This window comes from Ceratotherium simum, chromosome 25 (assembly GCF_057802395.1).
Source record: "Ceratotherium simum simum isolate JZ-2026a chromosome 25, ASM5780239v1, whole genome shotgun sequence".
NCBI lineage: Eukaryota > Metazoa > Chordata > Mammalia > Perissodactyla > Rhinocerotidae > Ceratotherium > Ceratotherium simum.
Genome location: NC_141924.1, coordinates 557,216 through 585,172, shown reverse-complemented (window position 1 = coordinate 585,172; position 27,957 = coordinate 557,216). Strand labels below are relative to the sequence as shown.

The 27,957-nt window shown below is 63.7% G+C and overlaps 3 protein-coding genes across 20 annotated transcripts in view; all 3 read right to left on the bottom strand.

The window, feature by feature from the left end:
* Nucleotides 1–10: 10 nt before the first annotated feature.
* On the bottom strand, nucleotides 11–8,828 carry MAPK12 (mitogen-activated protein kinase 12). 8 transcript variants are annotated; one of them, XM_087448698.1, is made up of 13 exons: nucleotides 8,540–8,825; nucleotides 8,330–8,459; nucleotides 5,661–5,719; nucleotides 4,692–4,803; nucleotides 4,545–4,574; nucleotides 4,230–4,277; nucleotides 3,578–3,692; nucleotides 3,265–3,336; nucleotides 3,103–3,182; nucleotides 2,945–3,023; nucleotides 2,677–2,850; nucleotides 1,064–1,230; nucleotides 11–540 (listed from the first exon to the last, which is right to left on the bottom strand). In XM_087448698.1, exons 1-12 carry the CDS (start codon nucleotides 8,662–8,664, stop codon nucleotides 1,070–1,072), a joined length of 1,185 nt encoding a protein of 394 aa, XP_087304824.1. In that variant the 5' UTR covers nucleotides 8,665–8,825; the 3' UTR covers nucleotides 11–540; nucleotides 1,064–1,069. The 8 variants fall into 8 exon arrangements, 7 of the variants coding, with proteins under 7 accessions (XP_087304824.1, XP_087304822.1, XP_087304825.1 ...); XR_015556321.1 differs by lacking the exon at nucleotides 1,064–1,230 and adding an exon at nucleotides 772–1,002 and having other exon boundaries at nucleotides 464–540; nucleotides 2,577–2,850; nucleotides 8,540–8,826; XM_087448696.1 differs by lacking the exon at nucleotides 1,064–1,230 and having other exon boundaries at nucleotides 11–1,002; nucleotides 2,577–2,850; nucleotides 8,540–8,826.
* Nucleotides 8,829–10,888: 2,060 nt separating this feature from the next.
* MAPK11 (mitogen-activated protein kinase 11) lies at nucleotides 10,889–17,728 on the bottom strand. 5 transcript variants are annotated; one of them, XM_087448682.1, is made up of 12 exons: nucleotides 17,566–17,726; nucleotides 14,882–15,011; nucleotides 14,739–14,797; nucleotides 14,546–14,657; nucleotides 14,428–14,457; nucleotides 14,293–14,340; nucleotides 14,098–14,212; nucleotides 13,667–13,738; nucleotides 13,346–13,425; nucleotides 12,811–12,889; nucleotides 12,554–12,727; nucleotides 10,889–12,222 (listed from the first exon to the last, which is right to left on the bottom strand). In XM_087448682.1, the coding sequence occupies exons 1-12, from the start codon at nucleotides 17,679–17,681 to the stop codon at nucleotides 12,143–12,145; spliced, it is 1,095 nt and encodes a 364-aa protein (XP_087304808.1). In that variant the 5' UTR covers nucleotides 17,682–17,726; the 3' UTR covers nucleotides 10,889–12,142. The 5 variants fall into 5 exon arrangements, with proteins under 5 accessions (XP_087304808.1, XP_087304806.1, XP_087304804.1 ...); XM_087448680.1 differs by lacking the exon at nucleotides 17,566–17,726 and adding an exon at nucleotides 15,429–15,898; XM_087448678.1 differs by having other exon boundaries at nucleotides 14,739–15,011; nucleotides 17,566–17,728.
* Nucleotides 17,729–22,694: 4,966 nt separating this feature from the next.
* PLXNB2 (plexin B2) overlaps nucleotides 22,695–27,957 on the bottom strand; it is a 32,344-nt gene continuing 27,081 nt past the window's right edge. For 5 of the 7 annotated variants that reach the window (XM_087448671.1, XM_087448676.1, XM_087448673.1 and 2 more), the window contains 14 exons: nucleotides 27,647–27,828; nucleotides 27,161–27,227; nucleotides 26,852–26,998; nucleotides 26,081–26,237; nucleotides 25,826–25,926; nucleotides 25,665–25,749; nucleotides 25,383–25,537; nucleotides 25,154–25,314; nucleotides 24,890–25,037; nucleotides 24,325–24,389; nucleotides 24,082–24,157; nucleotides 23,608–23,682; nucleotides 23,390–23,529; nucleotides 22,695–23,303 (listed from right to left, as the gene is read on the bottom strand). In XM_087448671.1, coding sequence (XP_087304797.1) covers nucleotides 23,425–23,529; nucleotides 23,608–23,682; nucleotides 24,082–24,157; nucleotides 24,325–24,389; nucleotides 24,890–25,037; nucleotides 25,154–25,314; nucleotides 25,383–25,537; nucleotides 25,665–25,749; nucleotides 25,826–25,926; nucleotides 26,081–26,237; nucleotides 26,852–26,998; nucleotides 27,161–27,227; nucleotides 27,647–27,828 — 1,524 coding nt within the window. In that variant the 3' untranslated portion in view covers nucleotides 22,695–23,303; nucleotides 23,390–23,424. Of the gene's footprint in view, nucleotides 23,307–23,389; nucleotides 23,530–23,607; nucleotides 23,683–24,081; nucleotides 24,158–24,324; nucleotides 24,390–24,889; nucleotides 25,038–25,153; nucleotides 25,315–25,382; nucleotides 25,538–25,664; nucleotides 25,750–25,825; nucleotides 25,927–26,080; nucleotides 26,238–26,851; nucleotides 26,999–27,160; nucleotides 27,228–27,646; nucleotides 27,829–27,957 lie in introns of all 7 variants that reach the window. The other 2 variants (XM_087448674.1, XM_087448675.1) reach the window with 2 other exon arrangements.

The window sequence follows — 27,957 nt, the reverse complement described above, 5'->3', positions numbered from 1 at the left end:
AAAGCCAGAGTGGGAGCTCTACAAAAGGGTCTATTTCCTTCCAGCCATGTGGGCGTGCCACATGGCCAGTTTACATTCCCGGCTGGCAGTGCAGCAGAATCCACACCACCGCCCCCCAGGAGAGATGTCCCTGAGTCAGCGCCCTGCGCCCTCCCTGTTCTTCCTTCTCAGCAACATGAGCTGGGCCTCAGCACGGTCCAGAGCAGGCAGGGTCAGAAGCCAGGCCCAGGTCAGGTGGGCCTCCTGTCCAGAAAGTCCAGATGCTCCTCCAAGGTTAGGCTGAGGTGGGGGCCTGAGAGCAGGGGAACAGGCTGGGGGGAGGGGATCCATGGATTGAGGAGTTTCCTGGGATGCAAGCCCTAGCAACAGTCACAGTGGTAACCAGGATCCCCTGCCAGGTGGAAGACCCAGCCAGGGTCCTCAAGGTGTCCCCGCTGCCACCCTCAGGGCCCAGGGCTCTTCACAGGGCTGTCTCCTTGGAGACCTTGGCTCCCAGCTGCCGGGGAGGCTTGAAGCTGAGGACCTCTTTATATGTGACACCTGGGGTGGGGTGAGAGCGACAGAGATGGAGAGTCATGGGAGGAGGGGCCGGGTCACACAACCAGAATCAGCTCCCACAGCACACCAAGGGCAGACGCCAGCAGCCTGAGACGAGCACTGGGCCCAGCTCACTGGTGCTTGCCCTGACAAGTGATGAGTCCTGTGATACCCCACTCAGGATGGAGGTGGGGAGAGCTCCCAGGCCCAGAGCACAGGCTGTTAGCCACTGACCTGCCCCCAAAAACACCAGGGTCAGAGGTCACTGCTGAGGTGCAGGTGCCAGGCAGGCTCCTTTTGTCCCACACATGCAACTTCATCGCAGACCAGAGCCACTCTCAGCCAGCCCATGTCCGTCCACAGGGACTGTCCACCCTGACAGGGCTGCTGTAACCCAAACCCACTGCCCCTAGAGTGGCTAGGCAGGCCTTGGCCCCACAGGCTGTCTCAGTAAGCAGGGACATCCTAGGAATGTAAACGCACGTGTTTACTCAAGTGGACTGCTCAGGGTCCCACCAGGACATACCCGTTTCTAGATCCAGAACATCCATGAAGACTTAAATGAGAGGGATTCCCACCAACTATCCACAGCGTCCACATTCCTCGCCTGGTGGACATGTTCCCTGAACGGTGGGCCCAGAGCGAGCCATCCCAAAGGAAGGGAAGGGACCTGCTCCGCCTCCCCTGACCAGTCTGCAAAGAACAGGCTCCACTGGGCCTCGCCAGCATCCCATGCTCACCTGGGCAGTGGAGCACCTGTCTGGGGACACGGGTACTCCACAAGCCAGTTCAGGAAACACTACGCATTTAGAGCAGGTGGTGTGTGTAGTGTGCCCTGCATGGGGTGTAGTGTATTCCCACCCCATGGGGTGCCTTCTAGGCCCTTCATCTAATCCCAACACAGGGGCCAGTCCACACAGGGAAGGTATGTGTGAAGAGGCCACTGCTGCAAGGCTGGCTTTTCCTGGGGAAACAGGAAGTGCTGAGTTCACATTCCTCACCAGGGCTCAGCCATCAGCAGACCACCTGTCCACCATGGTCTGCAGTAAAAGCAAAAGCTCTCACCACAGTTGTGTGGGCGGGAACCACAGAGAAGATCCTGTGGCTTGTGGTTTTCGAGTTATCTTTTTTAGCAGCAGAAAACTTTCATCAAACCAAACCAAACTTATAAGCACAAAACACAGCACAGACAAGGGTGGAGCCCCTGCTGGAGGCACCAAGGCACCCGGGGGCCCTAAGGAACATGGTTGGAGAACCACAACCCAGCCCCCACCCCTCCCCACAGGACCAAAGCCCTGGGTCTGAGGCAGAGCCAGGACGGGGCCCAGGACACAGCGGCAGCCATATGCCACGGCCCCAACAGTGCTAACTGCTGCCTTCACACATCCCTGTCCCCCCAGGCTGGTCCTGCAGCCACCGAGAGAAAGACACCAAGCCCAGCCCTCGTGGCCTGCCATTCTGGAGTGGACACAGATGAGGCTAGTTCCAGAGGGAGGCCTCAGGACCGGGTAGGCCCTGAGCCCAGCCTAAGGCCAAGCAGGTGTTGATTGGCCCTCAAAGATGAGGGCAGGGGCCCTTGGTGTAAGGGGACAGCCATCTGAACTGCTCAGTGGGGCTGAAGGGGACAGGCAAGGGGTGGGGGGTGGGAGGCACTGTGGGCTGCCTGGGGTGGACCTTATCCTGCCAGCAGGACATAAGGGGTATGCAGTTGTTCAGGTGGGTGGGTCCTGAAAGGGGCAAGGGGAGGTGAGGACAAGTCTGAGGTGTGAGTAGAGGCCTGGGGGGCGAGAGGTGTGGAGGGGCTCCAAGCTGGCCAGGGGCTCTGGCCTGGACGTGGGGAGGCTGGGCAGCACTGGGGCGGGGCCAGCAGGTCTGGGGCCCGGAGCTGCCTCCCCACGATTTCCAGAACTTATCTCCTGCTCCTGTGTGTGCCGAGCCTTTCAGGAACACCCTCCCTTTCATCCTTCAGCCCCAGCCAGAGGCCACCTCAGCCAGGAAGCCCCACTGCCCTCTCTCTGACCTCCTGTCGTGTTTCTCACCTGACCTGCATCCCGGGGTGGGGGTACCCAGGGCTCTGAGCCTGGCCACCTGCACGGGGTCGGGGGCCCAGCACAGGCCCTGCCCAGAGCACCCACTCACGCTTCCACTCGTCCAGCGTGCGGTCCATGTCATCAAAGGACTCGTCGTACTTCTGGGCCTTGGGTTCGTCCTCCGTGTCCTGCAGCGACTCGAAGTAGGGGTGGGTCAGCGCCTCGGCCGCCGTCACCCGCCGCTCCGCATCCAGCACCAGCATTCTCTCCAGGAGGCTCACGGCTGGGGGGACAGCAGGTCAGGTGAGACCAAGGAGAGGGCCCCACGCCCCCGAGCCCTGGTCATGGACCCCGCACTCCCCCCAGTCCAGCCCTACCCAGAGGGCTTGCATTGGTCAGGATGGAGGCAAAATCCTTCTTCTCCAACTCAGGGAGGCCCTTCATGTAGTTCTTTGCCTGTGCGGGAAGAAAGGGTGAGGGACCTGCCCCCAAACCCAGACCGGCCCCTCCAGCCCACCCTCGGCTCCTGACTGACTTCATCACTCTGCAGCCTCTGCACAAACTCAGCAGGAGGCGTCCCCGTCACCTTCATGATCTCCTTCAGCTGGTCCAGGTCTGCAGCAAGGTCAGGAGCACAGCAGGGGCCAGAGAGCAGAGTTCACCCGCCCCCCAGCCTGCTCCCCAAGGTGTAGGATACGATCGTTGCCCTTGAACAGCGTCTTCCCCGTGATCATCTCTGCCATGATGCAGCCCACCGACCAGATGTCCACTGAGACAGAAGCCCCCACATCAGGGCTCTGTGGGCAGGGGAGGGTGGGGGGTGGGGGAACACACACACACAGGGGTTCGGGGGGATGGAAATGGACACAGGACATCTAGCCTGCCCCGTCCTCGCCTGGCTCCCATCCCAACTCAGGAGCCTCCCTGCGGAGCAGCCACCATGGGCCTTCCTTTGAAGAAATAGGGAGGCTGGCACAGTGGTGGCCCTGAGACTCTAGGCAGTTTCTCACCTGTCTGTGTGTAGTGCATCCAATTCAAGATGACCTCAGGTGCCCGGTACCACCGGGTTACCACGTATCCGGTCATCTCGCTGTCTGCCTGCCTGGCCAGGCCAAAGTCCAAGATCTGCAGCCAGAATCAGGAAGGTGGGGTAAAGGGGCCCCCAGGGAGTGGGTGGGCCAGGGCCTCCTGCCAGCCCTCCAGGGCCTGAGGTCATGGCCAGGGATGCCCAAGCCTCTGCCAGGATTCCTCCCCACAGCCAGTGCACCCAGCCCGCCAACCTTGCCTTCCCCCCACTCTTAGGAGCAGGTACCCCAGGGGGTCTCCTCTTCCTGCTCCTCCACTCTCCACTGACCCCCAGGACCTGGCCAGCACCTTTGGGGAGGCCATCTCGATCCTGCCCTGATCAGGCATGGGGGACTGGGGACACATCCCACCCTTCCCTTCAAGCAGGGATGGGAGTGTGCTCGATGCGCCCCATCAAGTGCCTCCCCAGGGCCCATCTGCCTATCCGCTGCTCGACCACTGCCTGGATGGCTGGGGTCTGGTCTCTCTGCCTGGGCCTGGGCCTGGGCCAGCCCTCCTGCAGGCCTGAGGGCTAAGGATGCAGCAGGCAAACGGGCAGGTGGGAAAGGAACCCGAGTCCCCGCACCTGACACGCACCTTCAGCTCACAGTCCTCGTTCACTGCCAGGTTGCCAGGCTTCAGGTCCTGGGCAGAGGGAAGGTGGCCATGTGGTCCTGCCCACCAGGGTGTACAAGAGCCAGAGCCTGCACAGCAGCTGGATGTGGGAGCAGCCACACTCGGCCGGCCTATGCCTGCAGCCCTTCTCATAAGGGTGGAGGTGCCTGGGCCCCCCAAGGCTGTGTGCAGGTGTGGTGCACACTCCCCACTGGACCCCATCATGCTCCCTTACAGGGGAGAAATGGAGGCTCCTAGGGGTCGAGCCCCTCGCACACCCACACAGCCAGGACTCACCCTATGGATGACACCAGCAGCATGGATATACTGTGGGGAGAGAGAGAGGGTCAGCAGAGGTCAACTTACTGGGACCTCAGAGCCCCAGCCCAGCCTGGAGGGGCTCTGCCTGCTCCTGCGGCTTGCCCCCCGCACACATGTCCCCACCTTCAGCCCCTTCAACATCTGGTAAACGAGGAACTGGATCCGGTCCTCACTCAGCTTCTCATGCTTCATCAGCTTGCCCAGGTCCGTGCCCATGAACGGCATCACCAGGTAGCTGCAGGGGTCAGGGCGGGGTGCAGACAGTGGGGATCACACCTACTGGGCCTGGGCCCAGGCCCAGACCCCGGGAGGCCCCGTCACCCACAGCACCAGGCCTCCACCTCCCACGTTGCCACCGCAGGCTCCACCCACCTCCAAGGAGTACCCGCGGCTCCTTCTACCCACCCGCCCTCCCCAGAATGTCAGGCGGGTAGAGGGAAGTCAGAGCAGCGGTGGGGCCAGTGGGACATTTGGGTCAGAGGGGCAGGCTGGGCAGGCGGAGGGAGAGAGACAGAGGGGAGAGATACTTAGCACCCCGCCAGGACACTGAAGCCAGTATGGTCCTCGACCTCTGCAAGGTCGGACGGCAGGAGCCTGGCCTCCCCAGCCCTTCCCAGCCCAGCCCCTGGCTCTTGGCTGACAACAGTGTGAGTCCAGAGGGGGCTGCCTGGGCAGCCACAGGGCAGGCTCAGCAGGGGCAGAGGGTCCTCCCTGCCACCCCTCCCTGCCTGCCAGCGAAGGCCAGCAGCTCCAGTTACACGTCACATACTCGGTGCCAGGGTCCCAGAGCACAGGACCTGCGGGCCAGCAAACACTCAGGCCCAAGGTTCGCACCTCCAGCACTGGGGAGGGCCCAGGGCCAAGCGTGGCAGGAGGCCCAGGCTCCACCCGGATGTGCCAGCGCCGTGGGTCCAGGGGCACGTGGCAGGTGGGTGGAATGTGCTGTAGGGAGGGGGTGGGCAGGGTGCATCCCGACCCCCATCCAGGCTGCAGGGAGAGACCTGTCTCAAGTGGGTCCCCACACCAACCCAGAACACCCAGGAGCCACCCAACAGTGCTCTGCCCTGCCCACCAGCCCCGGCCAGCACTCACAAGTCTGTGAAGTCATCCAGGGTCTCGTCAGGAGTGAACACGTCCAGCAGCCCAATCACCTGGGGAGGGGCCGGAGCACCAAGTGGGATAGGGACACAGCGGAGGGCGCGGGAGCTCGAATACACCTCTGAGGCTGATACGGTGCTCAGGCAGGAAAGCCCCCTGCAGCTGTACCCGTCTCCCCCTACTGCCTGGCTCTGCCCACTGGCAGCACGACCCGGCCTGGCACACATGCCCACAGACACAGGCTATTTTTGGATGGTGACAGCTGGGATCCTCTGGGGGAGGGGCAGCCCCAAGTCTGGGTCAGCTTCCAGCCGTCCAAGGAGCTCCAGCCCCTTGACCCTTCCTCCCCCTTTTCCTGTCCTCCTTGAAGACCCAGGATCAGGGTGGGGACAGCCCCTTGGGGGAGAGCTAGAATCTGGCAGGTTCTTCCTTTGCTGGAGAGGCCCAGGAGGGCAGCACTATGACCAAACCCCTGACCCCAGAGACCCCTGGTCAAAGGTGATGGACAGCAGACAGGTAATATGACAACTGGCCCCAGGGCTCAGAGTGACAGGGCCTCCAGGAACCCAGGGAGGCCTTCACATCCGAGCAGTTGGCAGGGGGGACACCTGGCAGAGGTCATGTGGATGGTGGCCGAGGCAGGAGGGAGAACACTTCGAGCGTTTGAGGAACATGGGGAGGGAGGCCAGGTGGCCGAGGCCCAGGCCAGGGAGTAGCCAAGGAGAGGCCAGAGGAAGCCGGAGGAGGCCCTCACAGCCAGGTGAGGCTTGGCTTCCATCCTAAGAGCCACCGAGGAAGGGTTTAAACAGGCATGATACTGAATGTGTCTCCCTGGCTGCTGTGTGGGGGCAGACCGGAGTGAGGTAAGAGTGAACATGAGGTGGAGGAACAGCTAGATGACCATTGCAGCCACTGGGGCCAGAGCCATGGGCAGCAGGGAAGGAGAGAACAGAGCAGGACATCCAGAGAGGGGCCTGGGGCACTGGGAGGGTATTGTAGCAAGAGGGAGGAGAACAGAGGACCAGATCCCCGAGATTCAGGGGATTGTCAGGTTGACGGAGACTTCTGTGCCTCTGCGGTGCAGATCGCAGCAGAAGTAGGGGAGAAGGAGAGGGAGAGGCTTGAAGCGGAGGGCGGAAGGGGCAGGACTAGAGCACGTGGCAGCTGCTCCACAGCCTCTCAGAGCCTGTTTCCTCCCAAGGAAATGGGTTCACAATAGGCCAGCCTCCCAGCTTGTGTGCCTCCCAGGGGTGCCTGGAGGCGGCAGTGCTGGGTGCTGGCGGGTGAGGAGCTGGATGGGGATGGTAGGACCCACCGCACAGTGGGGTGGCCCCAGCACAGGCTGGGGGGCAGGCCCCAGGAGGGGGCTGGGCCAGATCAGGGGTGGGAAGCAACTGAACAGAAGGCCCAAAGACCCTGCTGGATAAGAAGGGTGGGTGGGTGGGAGTGAGGGGCAGTAAGGGAGAAACCGGGTGAAGCCTGTCTGCCCTCACGGGGACAGGCCTGGGTGTGACCAGGAGGTAGTGAGGCCCAGGCTGGGCTGGGGTCCACCATGAATGGATTTCACCTGGGAAGAGATAAGGGCGGAGACCGGCAGGCTGAGAGAATGAAGAGCCAGCCAGGGGCTAATAGGGTGGGCACGGGCATCAGCCAGGAACCAAGGGGACAAGTTTCCGGCTGGACACAAGGACTCATTCCCTCCAGGGAGTGCTGGCGGCTCTGATGACCCGGGAGGAGTCAGACCACCTGTGGGTGCCCAGACCACCATGCCTCAGACTGGGCCCAGAAGTGGGGTGAGACAGGAGTGGCTTCTGTGGGAGGGGGCAGAGGTCATGGCCGCAGGAGGATTGCATCAAGAAACAACAGGAGCTCCCCTGGCGGAGAGAAGGGCTCTTAGCAGCCAGCAACAGCCACGAAAGAGGTCCATGGCAGCTGTGTCCCACGGGCAGGTGTGGAAACAACTGGTGAGCGCCCAGATCTGTCCCTTCCCCACTGTCCGTGAAGCCCCCATGGACATGAAGCAAGCGTCTCTGCACCCAGTGCCCTCCACACATCAACTCTCTAAACCCTTTCACCACCCCAGACCCCAAGGCTCCGAGGTGACAGCCAGGATGCTGACTCCAACACTATGCCTGCTCTGTGTTCCCAGGGCCCCAACTCCTAGGGCTGAGGCTCAGGAGGTAGACTGGAGCAGAGTGGGTTCAGGAGGGGCTGGACCGGCTGGAGAAGGGGGCCTGCGGTCGGGCAGCGGGGAAGAGGATAAGTGCCCCTTCCAGGAAAATCGCTCCTCTCCCTGGAGCGTCCTCTAACCTCAGGCTCCTGGCTGGAGGCAGCGTTTGGGTGAGACATGGATGATCCGCCTGGGCAAGTGGCCGGCCCCTGACCAGAGCCTGGGCTTAGGAGCCAGATGCGGCCCCAGGAGGAAGCCAAGGAGCTAAGTCCTGCCCAGGGACTGGCCTAGGAGGAGAGGACCAAGCCCTGGGGCAGCAGTCTCCCTCAGAGGAGGGTCTCTGCCCTCACCAACTGGAGCCGCCCACCCTTCTCGGGGACAGTGCCCTGACACCCGCCCCACGGCACAGGGGGACGCCTAGGGGCCGGGGAGGAGGGCGACGAGCGGCGCCGACGGACGCGGCGTCCTGAGCCCAGCACCCCGCGCGACTCACGTTCTCGTGGCGCATGTGCTTGAGGAGGCGCAGCTCGCGGTAGGCGCGCTTGGCGAACAGCACGGACTGGAAGGGCCGGTACAGCTTCTTGATGGCCACCTTGGCGCCCGTGCGGCTGTCCACGGCCGAGCTGCGGGACGCACCGCTTAGCGGTGGGAGGGAGGGAGGGCCGGGTCACCCCGCCCAGCCACCCGCGCGGCCTGCGCTCACCACACGGCGCCGTAGGCACCCGAGCCCACGGGCTGCAGGTCCTGGTACACCGCGCGCACCTCCCAGGCCGTCTTAGTCACCTCTTGGCGGTAAAAGCCCCTGCGGGCGGGTGGCGGAGAGCTCATGGCGGCCCGGGCACCGCGCCCCGGGACCAGGAACCGGGATCGGCGGGCTCCCTGGGCGCGCGCCGCGGGCCACCGCGCGGGAGAGCCGGTTCCACGCCGCCCGCCCGCCGCCGCCGCCGGGCACTGCCGCTCCCGGCTCTTCCCTCCGGGTCGCCGTCCTCCAGGCTCTCCCGTCCCGCCGACCCCGGCCCGACCCAGCCCCAGACCGCGTAGCGCGCGGCCCCTCCCCTGCCTGCGGACCAACCGGCCCCCGGGCCGCGCGCACGTGACGCCCCCGCCCGCCCTCGGCCCCTCCGGAAACCCGAGGCGGCTGTGGCCCGGGAGCACCCGAGACTGGGGGGAGGGGACGGAGGGGGAGGGAGCGCCGCCCCGAAGCTCAGTCCCAGCCTGGAACCGGACCCGACGGGGTGTCGGAGACCCCCGGCTCGCCCCCGCACTCAGGCTGAACCCCCGGGCCCGCGTCGGGGGTGTCTTAGCTTGGGGCTCCTGTCTCCTCCTCACTAACCATGCCCCCAGAGCGCTGGGCCCATCTTGGGCAGCCTGAGGCCGTCGGACTTCTATCCCCAGCCCTACGCCACTGTCCGGCAGCCCGCCAACTTCCACCCCCCCACACCTGAGCGCCCCCCACCCCCGCCTGATCCATCCATTCCCCAGTGTGAGGTCCCCAGCACCTGTGGGGTCCGTATGGGAGAGCTCGTTCTGTCTCCCAAACTTAGGCTGCATCCCCAACACCCCTCCCTGTGACCACAGACCCCAGGCCTCCCAACCCCAGGGAGCCAGAGAAGGTGGTCCTGTAGGTCCCCCTTGGGCCCTGTGCACCCCAGCTCCCTTCTCTCCCCCTACTTGGCATGTGGGGAGCCTGCTGCGAGCATTCGCAAGTCCCTCTGCGCGTCCCAGCCCCTGCCCAGCTTATTCCCTCCTGTTTGTCCTTCAAAGCCCAGCCTGAGCCTCTCCGCTCTCTCCAGGAAGGTGTGCCTGACCCTGCGGGTGAAGGAGGGCCCTACTGGGGCTCTCAGCGCCCCCTTACCCCTCAGTGGGGCCCATCCTGGACCAGATGCTCCTGGAGATCAGAGCCCCCAGCCCCCTGCCACGTCCTCCCCTAGCCCAGCGATGGGGGTCTGAGAAGGAGTAGGGTAACAGGATTCCCAGGGCCCCTGTCCCGCCCTCTGTGCCCTGCCCAGCTGGCTGCGATGAATCAGCAGCTCAAGCCTGGCCAGAGCAGCTTTACACCTGGGCTGCTGGTTGGTGAGGCTGGTGATCCAGAGCCCTCAGGAGTTGGAGGTCAGTGGAGGCAGCCTGGGGTCATGGGAGCCACAACCGCCTGTACCCGTGCCCTTCATGCCCTGGACTGCCTGTGGCACTCTACCTGCCTCCTCCAGGAAGTCCCCCAGCTGGACCCCTTATTCCCTGTGCTGGGGCCCAGGGTCCAGCAGGGTTGCCTATCAGAACACACCGCCAGATGGGGCTTGTCCCGGGGTTCTGCTCCCATCCCCCACCCCACCCCCAGGACTTGGCCCAGCCCAGTCTCCGGAGGTTCCCCAAGACTTGAGGCCCACTAGCCACACTGACCAGGCCCCTGGAGGCCCACTTCCCAGATAGTCTCCACCACCCAAGACCCAGGGCAGGGGCACAGAACGTCCCTTTCCTGGGGACACCCTGCCTGATCTCTGTCAGGACCGGGTCGTTGTCCCCCCCGCCCCCCAAGCTGCAGTGAGCAGGAGGTCGAGGGCTGAAGTGGCCCTCTTTCCCCTTAACCAGGAAAAAGAGGAAAGGTATTTCCCCCACCCAGCCCAGCCCAGCCCAGCCCTGGGAAAGGCCTTTGCTTCCAGAGACCCCCAACTGTCACCCAGTGGCCACCCTGACCACTGAGTTGAGGGGCAGTTCTGCATCTGGACCAGACGCCGAGCCTGCCCAGTGAATCCCCAGCAGGGTAGCTGGGGTCAACTTGAGGGTGGCCATCATACCCTGTCCCCCTCAGAGCCCACTGGCCTGGGTGGAGGACTCACCCCCACCCCCCACCCCCAGGTCTGCCTGGGTTCTCAGGGAGCAGGGAGCGTGCCGAAGATGGCTGCTTGTCTCACTGGGGGCCCAAGGGATCTGGCCAGTGCAGGAGTCTGGTGGGGCCAGGCCAGCTGGAGGTGTGATGCTCGGAGAGCCAGCCACCCACTCCAGGCAGTGGGGAAAGAGGGGCAGCAGGGCTTGGAGCCTGGGACACAAGCTGAGCCAGAGGGAACCCCCTTTATTGCGTAACCCTGGTGCAGGCACTTGACATTCAGACCTCCCTGGTCTTGCCAGGTGATAGGTCACCACCTGACAGAGACTCACACCCACAACACGTCTGGAGCAGGGTCCTGGCCCAGAGGTTAGTAGGTCAGCTCCATTCTGGAAGGAGGGAAGATGAGGGTGGACCCTCAGACCAGAGCACCCCAGCTCTCGGCTGCAGGGCCAGAGGGCGGGCAGAGGTAGAGCAGGCAGAGGCATCTTCATCAGTCAGGGCCACAGTCCAGGGTCAAGTCCAAGTCCACATCGGTGTGTGCCCTCCTTCTTAGCATCCTCAAGGTGGGAAGCCCCGTGCCCGTCAGCTCCCCAACTCGCACTGTGCCCCATGCCTTGGAAACCTGGTGCAGCTCCCACACCCAAGGAGAGAGCCCCGGCTCTTGCTCCCGTGGTTGCCCCTTCTCCACCGGAGCCCCTCTCATGATGCACAGTGGGATCTCAGCCCCACCCCCACCCCCCAGGCATCAGGAACAGTGGGGAGGGGAGGCAATAGTACAGCCACCCCAATTCAGGCCTCCTGCCAGTCAGGCCGCTGGCCCTCGGGCGCCCACAGGTGCACATACGCCTGCACGTGCCTTGAAGTGCGTCTGTGCCACACACAGCGCAGGTGAACATGCAGCTCAGGTGGATTTTCTGATTTGACACCTGGCAGCTGTCCCCGCCCTGCCACCCCCCAGGAAAGACCCTGCTCAGCTCTCAGACCATCAGGTCTCAGCACTTCCCAGGGTAGTGCCCGCTTCCAGGCTGAGCAGCTCTGACCGCTGCGACCCCTCCCTTTGAGTCTCCAGGGGGCCCTGATGCCAACGCACCACCCCCAGAGACAGCCCTCCAGGACTAAGGAGATCTGGAGACAGACACACTCCCCAGGAGAAACCCATACGGCATCCAGTCCCCCAGTGAGGTCCCAAAGGAGACCCAGGGTGCTGGGAGGGGGTAGAAGGACGGTGGAAGTCCAGGACACTCTGCCCAGACTCCTACACCCGTGGCTCGCACACATGCACACTTGCATGCATTCACATGTGTGTGCAGACTCCCCACAAGGAGCAGTGTGCAGACGGGGCGTTCCTGGCCAGGGATCAGGGTTGCCGGGCCATCAAGGTGTTGGGAGGCGCCCCTTGTGGGACCCCAAATGCTGAGGAAGGGGGGCAGGCAGGCTCAGGCCCCTCGTTGAGTTTGAGTGTGGTGACGGGCAGCATTCCCCTCACTGCCCAGTCTCCTGGCTGCCCAGCGGCTGCGGTGGCTCTGGGGGCTCGAAGCTCAGGACTTCCTGGTAGGTGAGCTCTGAGGGGTGAGGGGAAGGAGGGGAAAGGGTGAGCTCATGCTGCCACCAGCCCAGCACCCCTGCCCAGCTTATCTGGTGCCAGCTACCCAGCCCAGGACCACCGTCCTCCGAGAGAAGCCTCAGCTCCTGGGCCTCCTTCCAGAGGCTACCCTGTGCTGCCCCCAAGCCTCCGCTGGACACACCCAACCTCATCTCTAGCTGTCCCACCAGGGCATCGGGCGGGGGTGGGGGGGGGTGCGGAGTGTTGTCCCCGCTCCCAGACCCCCTGGGGAGGAATGCAACCCTGGGATCCTGGGCTCCACCTCCCTCCCCAGCCCTCCTCAGGCCCACCCTTCCACTCCTCCACCGTGCGCTCCTTGGCCTCAACACTTTCGTCATAGGGCTCTGCCTCGGGCTCATCGTCCGGGTCGTGGTACTGGCTGAAGTAGGCATGGGCCAGGGCCTCAGCTGCACTGATCCTCTGGTCACTGTCCAGCACCAGCATCCTTCCCAGGAGGTCCACGGCTGCAGAGGAGCCAGTGTGGGGGGTCAACTCTGCATCCAGGGCCAGACATGGAGCCCAGCCCAGACCCCAAGCCCATCCTCACCCAGGGGGTTGGCTCCACGGAAGATGCTCCTGAGGTCCTTCTGGGGCATGGGGGGCAGGGACTGGATGTACATCCGGGCCTGGGAGCACATGGGAAGGGCCTGAGGGGGCTGCTCACCCCCCCACCTCCCCTAGCCCTAAGCCAGAAGGGGGCTTGCCAAAAGAAGCCCCAGACTCATTCACTCCCACAGGCCTGGGCAGGGGCATGCACAGACCAGAGACCTCCCCTGCTTTGGACCTGGGGGCTCCAGCTCCTCGCCTGGGCCTCAATGCCTGCAGGACCTGGCACGGTGCCGCCCACCGTCCTTGGCCATGGCGCTGTTTGTCGGTGCTGCAATTCTGCCCTCGCCGTCCCTCGTGCCAGGAATGTCTTCCCTGTTCACCTGTGTCCCCCTGAAGGGGTCGGGCATCTTCCTTGGGCTCTGTTCCACTGTGACCTCTGCCCCCACATGGTGCTCAGTCTATCCCCACACTGCCCCTTCCTCCAGAGTGCCAGGGGCTTGGTCAGCAGAGGGAGCTGGTGTCCGGTGACTCACATGTTCCGAGGATATCTTCGCCAGAACCTCGGGGCTTGGTGTGCCCACCACCTCCATGATGCGCTTCAGCTGGTCAATGTCTGCCCGGCTCAGGAAATGACCACTGGCCAGGCACGGACCCTTCCCGGGCCCCAGAAGCCAGATCTTAGGGCACTGCCCAGATCCTGCTCTCCTACAGCTGGGGACAGTGAGCCCAACGTGGCACGCTGTGGGGCAGAGGAGGCAAGACTGGCCAGAAAGGGCCAGAGCCCCCCTCCCTCGACCCTACCCCACAGAGGGGCCCCTGGTTCAACGTTCCTTCCCAACTTGGGCCAAGGATACAGTCGTTTCCTGGGAAGAGGGCCTTTCCCTGGAGCAGCTCGGCCATGATGCAGCCCACAGACCAGATGTCCACTGTTGAGGGAGGGTCTCCATCAGTCCCCAGTTCCTCCTCAGAGAGCTAGTGGGCTGCTTGGCCTGTGCCAGCCCAGTGGCCTCTCAGTCACACCCAGGCCCAAAGACAGCAGGCCCTTCCTCCTCCACACAGCCCTGGGCAGGCAGAGGGGTTAGCCCATGACCCAACATGCTCGGCCCCTCCAAAGGTCTGTTTTTGAATGCTGGTCCCAGACCTTTCCTGTCCCCCAAGACAGGACACACACCTCCAAAGTCCTTGGCTTTTGGCCCCACCCCCACTCCCCTTCCACAGGCCCTGGCGTGAGCTCTGCCTACCCACCCCGGTCCCACGTGGCTGCTCCCATGCGGGTTGACATCACCTGTCTGGTTGTAGTGCATCCAGTTGAGCATGATCTCAGGTGCGCGGTACCAGCGTGTGGCCACGTAGCCAGTCATCTCCTCGTCAGCCTGGCGTGCTAGTCCAAAGTCCAGGATCTAGAGCGGCCACCAGGGTTGTCAGCGCATGCCCCTCCCCGCATACCCCTCCCCACTGCCCAGTGCACCCCACTGCTCACCCTAAGCTCGCAGTCCTCATTCACCGCCACGTTGCTGGGCTTCAGGTCCTGCAGGGCAGGTAGGGCGTGAGCGCAGGAGGAGTCCTGCAGCCAGGCCTGCAGGGAACCGGCCCCTCACCCCTCGGCCACACCTACCCGGTGGATGATCCCTGCCGAGTGGATGTACTGCGAGGGGGAAGGTGCAGCGTCAGGTTCCCGTGCTGCCGTGCCCCCGTGCCCCCCGCGTCTCCCACGTCCCCCCCCCCAAGCCCACCTTCAGCCCGCGCAGCAGCTGGTAGACAAGGAACTGGACGTGCTCGTCGCTCAGCGCCTGGCACTTGACAATGTTGTTCAGGTCGGCGCCCATCAGGGTGGTCACCAGGTACCTGGGTGGGTCAGGGATCAGGACTGGCCCGCCAACCCCTCCCCGAGCACACTCCCGGGCCACCCATCCTCTGGCCTCTCACACTTCGCTGAAGTCCTCGATGGAGGTGGCCGGCGTGAAGACGTCCAGTAGCCCGATGACCTGGGCGGGAAGGGAAGTCAGGACTCGGCCTTGCCCACAGCGGCCCTCAGGCTGTGCATCCCCCACGGGGAGCCCCCAGCTCACGTTCTCGTGCTTCAGGTGTTTGAGCAGCCGCAGCTCGCGGTAAGTCCTCCGCGCGTGGATCAGCGACTGGAAAGGCCGCGACAGCTTCTTCACCGCCACCTTCTGGCGCAGCCGCGCGTCGTAGGCCGAGCTGCAAGGCGGGCGAGTGAGGCGCCGGTGGAGGGGCCCAGCCGGTATGCGGCCCCAGGCCTGTCCGGGCTGAGGGCCGAGGGGCAAGGGTGGGGTCCACGCACAGACGCTCCCAGCAGCTGCTCCTCCACCCCTGCTCGCCCACTGCTCTCCTCCCTCTGCGCCTTTGCTCTAAGGGACTCCTTGGAGGGGGCTGGACCGCCGGCCACCAGCAGGTGCGCCTCTGCGGGGCCCCAGGGGCGAGAAGGTGACTGGCACGTGGGAGGCACTCTGACGACAACACTCCCAAACAACACTCCCACGAAACCTCTTCTCACCGCCCCCTCGGGTCCTGCTCCTTCTCAAGAGGCAGCTCACCCTCCACTCCACCCCTTCACCCCCAGCATTCCCATATCTGCAGGGGCCCAGCCTGCCCCACCTGGGAGCCCCAGGGCAGGACCTGGATCTTCTCTTGTCTGCTCCTCCCAATGACTCTCGCCCCCAACTCAGCACAAGGCGGGGGTGGGGGAGTCTCTGCCAGCCAGCCTGGAAATAACACGTCTGGGAAACAGCCCCTGGCATGTCCCCAAGCAAACGGTCCTCCTCCTCCCCCATGGGCCTGTGGGTGCAGGAGACTCCCCGAGGGGTTCTAGAGCTGCCTCCAAAGACCCTGAACCCCCAAAGCCTCTGAATATTCAAAATACGGAGGAAAAACGGGCCACAGGTTTACTGCATCGTTTCTAACAGTGAGAAACTGGCCAGCAGGGAATGTCCAGCAGTGAGTGGTATCTGGACCCACAGAACATCTCCCCTTGCCCAACCTCACTCCCCAGGGGCAGAGCCTCCACCTCTACACCAGCCTCCAACTTATCTACTCTTCACAGGAGCCCAACAGTCACTGGCATTATCTTCAAACACACATGGTCCAGCCACTCCCTACCCTCCCACCCTCCCATTGCCCTCAGGATGGGGGCCCTGCTGAAAGCAATGCCTTTGCACAGGCTGTTCCCCCTCACTGATGCTCATCCCTTCCCCGAAGAGTGAGTGGAGCCTCAGGCCCCTCCCCATGCCCACACCGCCCCCGGGAGCAGCTCCTGCAGGACAAGGGATGCTCACGGGCCCAGAGGGTGGTGGAGGAAAGCCAGCTCTGAGCCTGGGGCATCTGTGCCCCTTCCCCTAGCCTATGACCTGCTGGTGAAGGTCCAAGTCACTCCTTGGATTCCCCCTCCAAGGATTGTAGGGGGAATGGTAGGTGTCTCTGCTCAGCCCTAAGCCACAACCAGGCTGGGAAGTAGGGGAGTAGCCCCTCATATGGGGCAGCAGATCCTTTTGCCCAATTGCATCTGCCCAGTCCAGCGACAGGGAATTGGCACTGGGTTGCCAGCCTCATCTGAGGAGCGAGAGAGCCCAGCAGGGGTCATCACTAGCATAGGGGCCATGCTGAGGTAAGGGCACTAGAGACTCAGGCCACCTTTGGGGAGGGTGACACTCCCTGGGAACTCCCAGAAGGTTATTCTGGGCCGGAGGCAATTCCAGCAGGGGCTCTGTCAGATCCCCCGGAGGGCCACTCACACATTGTCTCTGACCCTCTTCCTGCCTTTGAGTTCTTAGAGATGAAGATGGAGGCCTGCCTGAGGTTCCTGATGGCTGGCAAGTGACAGTGTGACATCGGAGGCCCCTGGGACCCCAAGCCCCTGCTCCAGGCTCCAGCACTGGGCCATGGGAGGGGATCCAGGAAATCCCACTCAACCTTCTGCCAGAGCCTGGACAACACTCCACCCCCAGCCCTCCCTGCCTCCCCAACCCCATGACCCCACAGAGGCCAGCCCCACTGGGTTCTGGGGGGAGCACCTCTCAACATCCACTCCCAGGATGAGCCTCACTGTCAACATTGCAGCTGCAACCGGGACTCCCGGTAACCACTGAGCCCAAGCGCCCTCCCCCAAACAGAGGCTGCCCCGAATCTGCCTCCCCCCGCCCCTCCCCAGTCTGTCGTCTGTCTAGGCCCCAGGGCCTAACTCCCTGGCTGTGATCTGAGCTGTCTTGTTTGGGGCAAAAGTGGGGTGGGGTGGGGTGTAGACCCCCCTAAGGATTGTAGGGGGAATGGTAGGTGTCTCTGCTCAGCCCTAAGGCGCAACCGGAGTCTGAGACCCCTTGGAAAACCAGAGAGGGGGCAGGACCCACGCGGGAGGCCATCCAAAGCGGAGGAAAGTACCCAATTAGGGCGGGGGCATCTGCCTGACCCTTGACCGGGGCACCGGGCTGCGTGCTCGGACGTTTAGGGGCCCGGGAGACCTCCCCTTTCGCGGGCTGTGACGCCGCAGGATTCGGGCCTCGCGGGGGACGCTCCGGGTGGAACGGAGTGGGAAGACGACCCCTCTCCCTGCCCGGGAGCGGCGTCCAGTAGAAAGTTTCCTTCACGCCCCCCGCCCCTCATTCATTTCTCCGATCCGCGTAGCGCCGGGGGGGCGGAGGCAGAGCCAGGCCCCTCCCCACGCCGGGAACCCCGCGCCGGGCGGGGAGGGGGCGCGCACTCAGTCCCGCCCCGGCCCCCGCCCCACCCCGCCCGCCCCTACCAGACGGAGCCGTAGGCGCCCGAGCCCACCGGGCGCAGCCCCTGCAGCCGCTCCGGCACCTCCCACACCGTCTTGTTCAGCTCCTGCCTGTAGAAGCCGGCGCGCGGGCCCGACATGTCCGGAGCGGCCGCCGCTCGGCCCGCGCCCCGCCCCGCGCCCCCGCCCCGCGCCGGAGCCCGAGCCGAGCGCACGGAGGGCGGCGGGAGGCGGCGGCGGGCGGGGCGCGGGGCGGGGCCGGGGAGGGGGTTCCCGGAGTCAAACGCGCGGCTTCCTGCCCCTGCGAGGCGGCGGCTCAGCGGAAACCAACGCTCCCCTCCCCTCCCCGGGGCGGTCCCAGGGAGGATGAGCCCGCGCTGGGGGAGGGGGCGGCCAGAGTCCGCCTTACCGCCCCTCAGGCTTCCTCCTCCTGGGGTCCACACATCTCCTCAAAGATCCGCCCGCGTTCTGTCCTCGGTCCGGGCACCACCCGATCCAGGCCGCCACTACCTCTCCCTTGACTGCACTCCCCGCACTCTCCCCTGGCGGCACCGGCGCCGCCACCTCCCCTCTCCCCGCCTTCCGTCTCTGCACTCCCTGCCTCCGCCTACTCGGCGCCCTGCGTTTACACCCCCTCTTCAGCCTGGTAGGATCCTTGCATCCCTCCTCCCCTCCACTTGCTCCGAGCCCTGCACACCCCCTCCCAGCCTACGACCTCGGAATGAAGTAGAACCCTCCAAATCAAAAAAGCCAGGGACGAGCCCTGGGAACTATTTTTCACCAACATAGAAAATACCAGCCAATAACAATTAGGCCCTTGGTTGGACAGGCCCCTCTGCTGTGGGCAGGTAGCTGTGCCTTGCTTGGATCCTGAGCCAGCCTGGCCTCCCTCCCTGCGGAGGCCCCTCTGGCCTTGCGGTGTGGTTCGCCCCCTCGTAAACCCACGGTCTGGCATCGGCCTCCGCACCGGGCCGGCCCCTGTGTTCCGCCCTCCCCCATCTCTTGGGAGAAGTGTGACCGCCGGGCCTGGCGTGGGGACCAGCCCTGTCAGCACCAGGGACAGCGGCGGCACCAGAGGGCCTTTGGGGTGTGGTACACATAAGAAGCTATCCCCACATGGGTCCTCTTGGGTGCCTGGTACCGTTCCTCCTTCGGAAACAGCCCCCTCAGCTGCCACCTCTTCAGGAAGCCCGCCTGACTTCGGGTACTGGGGAGCCCTCTAGTCCGCAGCCCTGGTTCTGGGTGCCTCCCGCCCTGGTGGCCTGAAGGTTCAGTTCTCACTGGCTGCTCTCACAGTGGCCAGTTTGTTCCCCAATCCAGCGAGGCGTCCAGCGCTCTGGGCCCATCCGCATCTCCTTTTATTTCCCACTTTATTTATTTATTTATTTTTAATTTCATTTATTTATTTTTTTCCCCCAAAGCCCCAGTAGATAGTTGTATGTCATAGCTGCACATCCTTCTAGTTGCTGTATGTGGGACGCGGCCTCAGCATGGCCCGAGAAGAGGTGCGTTGCTGCGTGCCCGGGAGCCGAACCCTGGCCGCCAGCAGCGGAGCGCGTGCACTTAACCTCTAAGGCATGGGGCTGGCACTATTTCCCACTTTAAAGTGACAAGGGTTCGGAGAGAGCAGTGCCCCTAGATAAATGCCTCCTGACCTTTGCCCTGGGGGGCAGTGGGTTGTGGCTGGTCTGCCCCCTGCCGGGAAAGTGGGAAATCAGGCTCTAAATTGCTCGACCTACTTTTTCAAAACAAACTAAAACCTGAGTTTTTATGTGAAATCTGATTTTTAGATATTGGCAACCAAATTAAAACATGTCAACTGGGCTAACGGACACATCTGCCCACAAATCCGGACCCTGGGGCCAGGGGATAGATGAGGAAGGAAGTGGGGTCTGAGTCCTAGCCACCTTCACCTGACCTTGGCCAGGTGCCAGCCACCCTCACCTCAGTTTCCCCTCTGGGAGCCAGTGTCCTCTGCCCGAGCTGCTCTGCTCCGGGCATCCTCCAGGGCCCCACCTGGGGCGCCTTTCTTGGGCATGCCAGGTGTTGTTAATGGAGTGGTAGCTGAAGGGTGGGGAGGGTTGGGAGTGCAGGCTCGGTGGTGGGAACGCTGAGGGATGTGGGAGGGATGTGGAGCGGCCTTTGTCTGCACAGCCTGGAGGGAGCCACGTTCCCATGGCGACCGACCCGCCCCTTCCCTGGGCTCTTTCCCTGAGGGAGTGGGGGTGTCTGCCTACCAGAGGGGAACCCGCCCTAGTCTCCCCCACCACTCTCACAGAATCGGGTGGGGAGTGGTCGCAGCTGCCCATAGCCAGCCTCCTCCCTGCCCCGCTCAGCGGGTCATGCAGAGACCCTCCCTCACCATCAACACACTGCCCGCCTGGCCCAAGGCACACAGGTCCCAGCCCCACCTTGCCTTCTTGGGAGGGGGGTATGATCCTGCAGGGTGTGACCAAGGAGTTTCTGGTGGTGGTGAGGGTGGGAGAGGGCACAGTGCCAGGCAGGTAAGGAAGCCCCGGAGAGGTGACACAGCTGGAGCTGGGCTGAGCCTCCAGACAGTCCTGTCTCCTAAGCAGAGCTGGACTTGAGGAACTGAAAGGAGGGTGGTGGCCAGGGGTGGAGGGCTGGCAGGCTGGGGAGGCCGGGGTCGGGATGTCAGATGTTTGTTCTCAGGATAATGAAGAGCTCTGCTGGATGCTGTCTTAGCATCATCCTGGCCACCAGGTCGAGGTGGCCACGTGTAGGTGAGAGAACTGAGCCTGGAGAAGTGGGTGGCATGGAATGGGGAGAGCAGCCGGGAGTGGCAACCCCGTGGGTGTGAGGAGGAGGTACATATGGGGGGCCACACCAGCCTCCCACTCCTGGTATCCCTCCAGCCTCTACCGTGATTCACTGTTAGCCCTAAGTATCAAAGTCCCACCCCTTCTCTCCATGTCCACTGTCCCTGCTCCACTGTCCCAGGCCACCCCTGTCCAATGTCCTGGCTCTACTGGCCCGGGCTACCCCTATCCACTGTCCCAGCTCCACTGTCCCAGGCCAACCCTTCTCTCCACGTCCACTGTCCCTGCTCCACTGTCCCAGGCCACCCCTGTCCACTGTCCCAGCTCCACTGGTCCGGGCCACCCCTGTCCACTGTCCCCGCTTCACTGGCCCGGGCCACCTCCTTTCAGCCCCTCACTGGGTCTCCTGGCTGCAGTTCTCCCTGAGGGTAGAATGAACTTCCTAAAATGCTAACCTGGCTGCCTCAAGGGAGCCAGGGAGCCAGGTAACTTGGGCGAGGGTTCTGTGCTGAATAAGCAAGCAAAGAGTGGCCTTGGGCTGTTTTCTTGGAAGAAAAGGCCACTCCCTCCCATCCCTGCCTCTCCCCGCTCCCACCACATTGGGAGGAAAATGGGAAGCAACAGAAAGGCCTGGTCACCCCTTGGTCTGTCAGAACCTGACCACTCCAGGCTGGCCTGCCCACCCCATGCACCCCAACATCCATGCCCAATTTCTACACTTCACCGGCCCCACAAAAGAACAGTTCCCTTCACTCCTATCCTCCAAGCGGACCTGCAGCCTTCCCGTCACCAGCTCCATAGAGTGGAAGGGGGCCTCACTCTCTCCCCATCTTCTTGCCTGGCTGCCCGGGGGGGAGGGGGCAAAAGTGGCCTGTGGGGGGTCGAGTCTGGAAGCCAGGGCACCAGGTTCCACCCCCCCAGGGACCTCAAGCTCAGCACTCCCAGACTGCACTCCCTGCCCCGGCTCAGCAGTACCTTGTTCAAATTTCCTGAGGAGCTGGGTCTCTGGGAAGTGGGGAACCTGGAGTGGGCCACAGCACAGTGTCACTCCAGGTGTCGCTGGGGTGGGGATGCCAGTTGTTTGCCTAAGACCCTTTCCTTGTGGGAGAGACCCACCCTTGTCCCATGTGGCTTGAATGGGGCTGCCCCCATACAGAGGGAGCTGATGATTCAGGCCCAGCCCATTGAGACTCCTCAGCCACAATGATGTGCCCCAAGTGGAGGAGATACAGGCTGGGGCTGCCTGCCACAGCGTCCCTGCTGCCTGAGGATAAACCAGCCGTGTCGGGCAGCAGTTCAGGCAGATGAAACCCAAAGATGTGAGCAGCTGGATCCAGCCGTATCTGAAACTGAACTGCTGTCTTGTTATAGAGGCACCAAATGGCCTTTCTGCTTGGGTTGGTATTCTTGGAGCACCAGGGCTCCCCCAGGGCAGGCCCTGTCTGTCTCGTCTACTGCTGGGTCCCTAGGGCCCAGGACGATGCCTGCAGAATGAATGAGTCAGGGGCTCAACACGCTGATGCCACACGTGTGGGCAAGCACGCGTGTGTGCCTGATGGCAGCAGGTGGTGCATCTCCTGGCTCCCGCCCTGCATGTGACATGGGGCTTGGGAGCAACCTCCTTTCCCCCATGGCCAGGTTCCCGGACAACCCCTCCCTCTGCATCAGCAAAGGTGCCACTTGCTCTCAGGTACATGGCCCTCGACTCCTGAGTCATCCTGGGGTCGTTCATGGGACCAAGGAGGAGCAGACCCTAATGGCCCCACAGCCTTGAGCAGGGGGACACAGGGCCCTCTCCTGGAGGCACCAGTGTCCAGTGGGACCTGCACACAGTAGGGGCTTACTAAACGTGTGCTGCGTGAATCGTGCCTGTGAGAATCCCCCACCTCAGGAAGGGTGAAACGGGTCCCAGAGAGCTCCAGGTCCAGAGGGTGGGCTCCTGCCACGCCCACACCCTGCCCCCATGGCTCCTAGGCCCAGCCCAAGAGGAAGGGAGGCAGGGGGACCTGGCGGCCACCAGGTGGCGCCCGAGCCAGCCGAATCCCCCTACTGGAGGGGGCTGCCTCCTTGTGCCCTCTGGAACCACAGTCTGTTCCAGGCTCACTTTCAGGCCTGAGCTGTACACAGCCCCTCTCCAGGTCTCACTCACCTCCCAGCCCTGACCACCCTGTTCTCCTGGGCCAGCAGGGTGGGTGTGGACTCAGCTGAGGGCTGGAGGTGGGCTGCAGCCTCAGATAACCCCCTAGGCCTGGCCCAGAGGAACTGTGATGTGGGGGTGCGAGACCACACAGCCCACCTGAGGGTTAGACCCTAGGGCCAGACTCTGTCTGAGGACAGCAGATCCGCAGCCCCAAGAGGAACCCAGCCAACCAGCAGAGTGAAAAAGACAGCTGTATTTGATTTACAATTAACAAGATTTACAAAAGGGGGTGGGGGTGCTCCTGGCAGAGCTGCTCCTGGCCCCCGCAGACCTGGGCAGGGCCTCCAGGACAGCCTGTCTGACAGTCTGCTGGGTCCCCTCTGGCCGCCTGGGCCTCGACGTCTGACGTCCAGCTTGACCTTTGAGGTGGGGCCCACGGCACGGAGTCCACCAGGAGGGCTGGCGCCCCGCAGGGCAGGCCAGGTGAGGTCAGGAAGGCATGGTACCGCTTTTCTCCTCCCGTCTGTCCCGGCGGGGCAGATGCAGCCTGGGCACTAGGCCCCAGGGGCTGCAGGCACTCAGACCCCACCCAGAGAGGCCAAACCCAGGGATCTGAGGTGGCTGCTGGTGCTCGGGAGGGGCTGAGGCGCCGGGGGCATAAGGCACATATGCGAGTCGCTCAGGGACTTGACGCAGAGACGACACCGGTGCTGGTTCTGCAGGAGGGAGCTGGTGCTGCTGGGCCCGGCACTATTGCTCAGGAGAAAGACGCTACGTGGCTACAAACGCTGAGGTGGGGGTCCCTCGCTGCACCCACACTCGGACGCCCGGGGGCTCTTCCTCTGCTAGGAGAGAGAAGGGCTGAGCCCCACCAACTCGGCCTCAGTCCCCAGGGGCCGCCCAATGCCCAGTGCCAGGCGTCACCCACCTGTGCCCCGAGACCATGGGGTCAGAGATCGGAGGTCAGAGGTCTGTGACCTTGTTCTCAAGCGCAGCCGCGATCTGCTGGAGGCGGAAGGCCAGCTGCATCTTCTGGGCGGCAGGATCCTCCTCTAGCGCGTTGATGACCTGAGGGTGCATCACGTCAGACCCAGGCCAGGGGAGGGGCTGCCCAACCACAGCTGCCCTGGGAGGACCGGACCCTACCTCGTCATAGTACTTCTGTGTGTACTGGTAGAGCTGGTGCAGGGCCACGAGGGTGTTCAAGGAGTCCGTGTGTGCCTGGGGGGGTGGGGGGGGCTGGCAGTGTGACCCAGGTGGGAGAGGGGCTGTGTGACCCCTGGGTAGGAGGCTGCCCCCAGTGGAGCAGTGGGCTGTAATATGTGGCGCCATGGGCACAGACAGACACCAAGGGTCACATCCTCCCAGCACTCAGACACACCGGACAACCATGGACAGACACGTCCCCCTCCACACAGACACGTGGCAGGCAGGGCCTGCGCAGAGCTGCTCACGAGCACACCCCTCCCCCCACAGTGCACACCTAGTCACCAAAGGTGCCAGCCCATCCAGCTCCACCCTCTGCTTCTCTCCTGTGGGCACAACTTCACCCCACCCTGGGGGCAGCAGGGGGCTCAGCCCAGGGAGGGTCAGCTGGTGCATCCCCTATGCCCCCCTTACCCGGGAAATCTCTGCCAAGTGTGTGTTCATGTCCTGGTCGCTGACCTGCACCATCTTTCTGATCCCCTTGTAGTAACTGCGGGAGGCGGGGTGGGAAGGGGTGGGCAGTGGGTTCCAGAGGCTGGCCCCAAAGCTGCCCACCAGGGCCCTCCTCCCCATCATAGGCCTGAAACACCCCAGGGCCCCCACTGGCCGGGGTGAGGGTGGGCGCCCAGGTCTGGGGGAAGAGTGGGCGGCACTCACTCCTCCACCATCTTCTTGTAGGTGGAGATCTCCTTGGCATAGAGCAGCTTGTTGCTGGGAGAGTCCTGTGGGGGTTGGAGCCAGGTGATGCCCAGGCCAAGCTGGGCTGGCTGGTGCCCCTGCACTTGGCCCCTGACAGGCCAGGCTTGCACCCACTCAGAGTACCCACAGAGAAAGGAGAGTGTGTAGGGGACGGGGGTCCACCTCGGTAGCCACCCAGCCCAACCACAGACCCGATGGGAACTCCTGGTAGTTTCATCGTTTTGTAACTTATAGTAAAACTCACTTTCTCAGCTTGTGTAAGGGGGGCGTCCCAGGCTCTGCCCCCACAGCCCCAGTCCCCTTGCACCCGCCTTTCCCTGAGCTTCAGCTCCAAACGTGCAAATCCACACCCCAGACAAACCTCCGGCCACATCCCAAACTGACCCCTCGCTCCCCTCACAGCTCCGGCTTCCCCAGCCACCCATCCGCCCCGTGGACACCGCCCAGTCCAGGCGCTCCAGGCCTCCTGGGCGATGGCCCACATCCCCTCGCCCCACCAGAACAGCCCCCAGGGGCCACTCACACGGCTCAGCTTGTGCTCTGTGCGTGTGCAGGCGTCCATGAATGTCTGTGCAATGACCGACAGGGAGGCGTCCACCACTTCGTGGACATGCACATCAAAGATGAAGTGGGGGTTCTTGAGAATGTTCACCCAGAACCGGAGCGGTAAACTGAGGCAAAGCAACAGGGTGTGAGGGGCCGCCGAGACCCTGGGGCAGGGTCGGGGGGGATGGGGAGCCCTACCTGGAGGATCCCCCCTGGAGGAGCCCCACCTGGAGGAGCTCACCTGTTGGTCTTCCAGATGTGGACGGTGTCCTCGTCCCTGATGTCGTGCTTCTCCGCTTGCTCGTCCAGGAAGTCAAAGAAGTACTTGACGGCGGGCGGCACGGCGTGCCCGGGCGCCAGCACGCTCTGGAAGAAGTTGTCCACAAACTGCTGCAGTGTGCCCTGTGGGGCAGGGAGGGTCAGCATGGCCGCAGCTGCGTGGGTCTGCTGCCCACCGGCCCGCAGCCCACCTTGACGGACAGCAGGCGGGTCAGGTAGATCTCGGTGATGGCCTTGGTGCGCTCCTTCTCCTTCACGCTGCCACGCTTCGACTTGCCCTCGTCCACCTCGTCCGCCGGCCGCACCAGGTGCCACACGCGGTTCTCCTCCTCCAGGAGTGCGTGACCTGTGGGGAGAGGGCACTGAAGGACCGCACTGGGCTTGGCAGCTCCCCCCAGATGGCAGCATAGGGGGACACTGGCCATGCTGACCTCCAGAGGCCACAGGAGTCGGGGTAAGAGAAAGGGACTCACGCTCCCCGGGCAGGTCCTGCTGGCTGTCCTCGGGCTGCTGGGACACCCCCACCTTGGACAGGAGGAGAGTGGCTCCGTCTCGGACCTGGAATACAGCCGTGAGGTGGGCCTCGCTTCCCCGTCTAGGTGGGGCCTCACCCCCCGCCCGGCCGCCTGCTCACATTGTAGTGCATCAGGGTGTTGATGCGCTTCCATCGGCCCTCCCGCTGAGAGGTCAGGTCCAGGTCAGACAGGATCTGGGCTGTGGACCCAGGACGCCACTCTGTGGGAGGACACAGCTGGCTCCAGGAACCCCACCACAGACTATCCTCTCCGGCCTCCCTCTCACCATCCCCCCACCCCACCTACCCAACCCGGTCCTGGGGGCAAGACCTCTCCCTGGGGTGCAGAGCTGGCCACACAGGGACCGTGCTCACCGAGGACCACACTGTCGGCCTTGGGCCAGCGGGAGCAAGGCTGTGTGCGATACACTTGGTCGATGATCTTCTCCTTGACCTGGGAGATGGTGTCGCAGTTGAGGACCTTGACAGGGATGGCGTCGACCCCTTCATCCTGGACGATCACGCTCACCGTCTGTGGGGGACACGGCATGAAGGGCCAGTGAGGGAGGGGTCCCCACTCTCACTCCCTCGGACATGGGAGCAGCCTCGGGCCTCCACTCCGGGGCTGCACCCTCAGGTGGGGGGGTTGGGGAAGGGCTCTGAGCCCCTACAGCACCGAGGACATCCCAGCCTCATCCTTTCCCTGCACGCTCTGGCTCAGCAAGACTGAGAGCAGACAAACAGGTCAGGGGGCTGCTCACTCACGTGCATCAGACAACACACAGACACGATGGAAGCACACACACACAGATCACACAACATAGGCACACATTACCTCCACATGCACACAAGCTCAGCACCAGACACACTTGGTATGCACACCCCTACAGGCCCAGGTGCCCAGAAGGCAGCTGGCCCAAGGTCATGCCACTTAGAGCCTCTCTCCAGGGACGCCCTCGAGGGCCCAATGCCTGCTGATGACTCTCGACCCAGGCCCCTCCCTGAATGCAGGCGGGCCCAGCACAGGGAACGGGTTCTGACATAAGTCTGTGGAGGAGGAGACTGGCATCCAGCTCCTGGCCCTGAGGCTAGCCCGGAGCCCAGCTCCTGAGGTCCCCTGGCAGCCCGCCCGGCCTGGGGGCTCACCAGGGGCGCATACTCCACATCGTCCCCCAGCAGCCCCGTGTCATTGAGGGTGTATTTCGCCTTCTTCTGCACGGCGTCCACTGGCCCCTTCTCCACCTGATGCTTGATCGCCTTGAAGAGCTTGTACAGCGGCTCGCCAGCGCTGTCCTGGAGCAACGGGGGCGGCTCAGCCACGGGTGGACTGACCATGCCAGAGCAGGAAGCAAGCCTGTCCAGGTGGGGCTGGGCCCACCTGGAGGTGCTGCGCGGGCAGGTGGACGTTTGGGGGGACAGCTCCACCCCACCCCTGGCTGGGCCACGTGGACTCACCTTGAGGTGCTGGTACAGGCAGATGGACATCCAGTTGGACAGCATCCTCTCCACCACTGTCTCAGACCTGGGGGCGCAGAGAGGCCTTGTACCCAGGGACCCCTTAGTGCCCCGAGGCCCAGCTGGCTCTTCCAGGCACCCAGACCATCCTCACGCCAGCCCAGCCTCCCCATCCAGGCCCTGGATCTCAGTCATGCTGCACATGCACAGCCTGTGGTGACCAAGTGCCCAGGCCCTTGAGGGTGGGCGTATCATCTTCCACCCCACTAGAGCTATGTAGAAGTGACTAGCTAAGTGACTAACAGAGACTGCCTGCTGCCAGACACACCATCCCTTGCCATCTCTCCCCCTACTCACCTGCACTGGCTGCACCTGCTGGCAAATGGGTGTGGGAGTAAGCCCTGTGCCTGCCACCACCCTCCCACACGGCCTCTGCGTCCACACACCTCCCCATGCCCGACCTCCCCTCTCCCCTCTGCCACACACCTGCGCAGCATCAGCTTGGGGTTCTTGGCCACCACGTACTGCTCCATGAGCTCCAGGAAGAGTGTGCGCATGATGTCGGTGTAGTACTCCAGTTTCCCGTGCAGCGCCACCGTCAGCAGCGATGCGAAGTAGACCTTGGCACGGGCTGAGAACTCCCGCTGGTTCTCCAGAGTGTGGATGAACTGCGGGGGCGGCGGTCAGGTCAATGACACCGGGACACCTCGGTCCAGCCTTCCAGCAGCTGTCCACTGCCCCGCCCTCCAGCTGTCCTGGGCTCTGGACACCCCACCCTGTTAGTCCGGTCCTCCCTC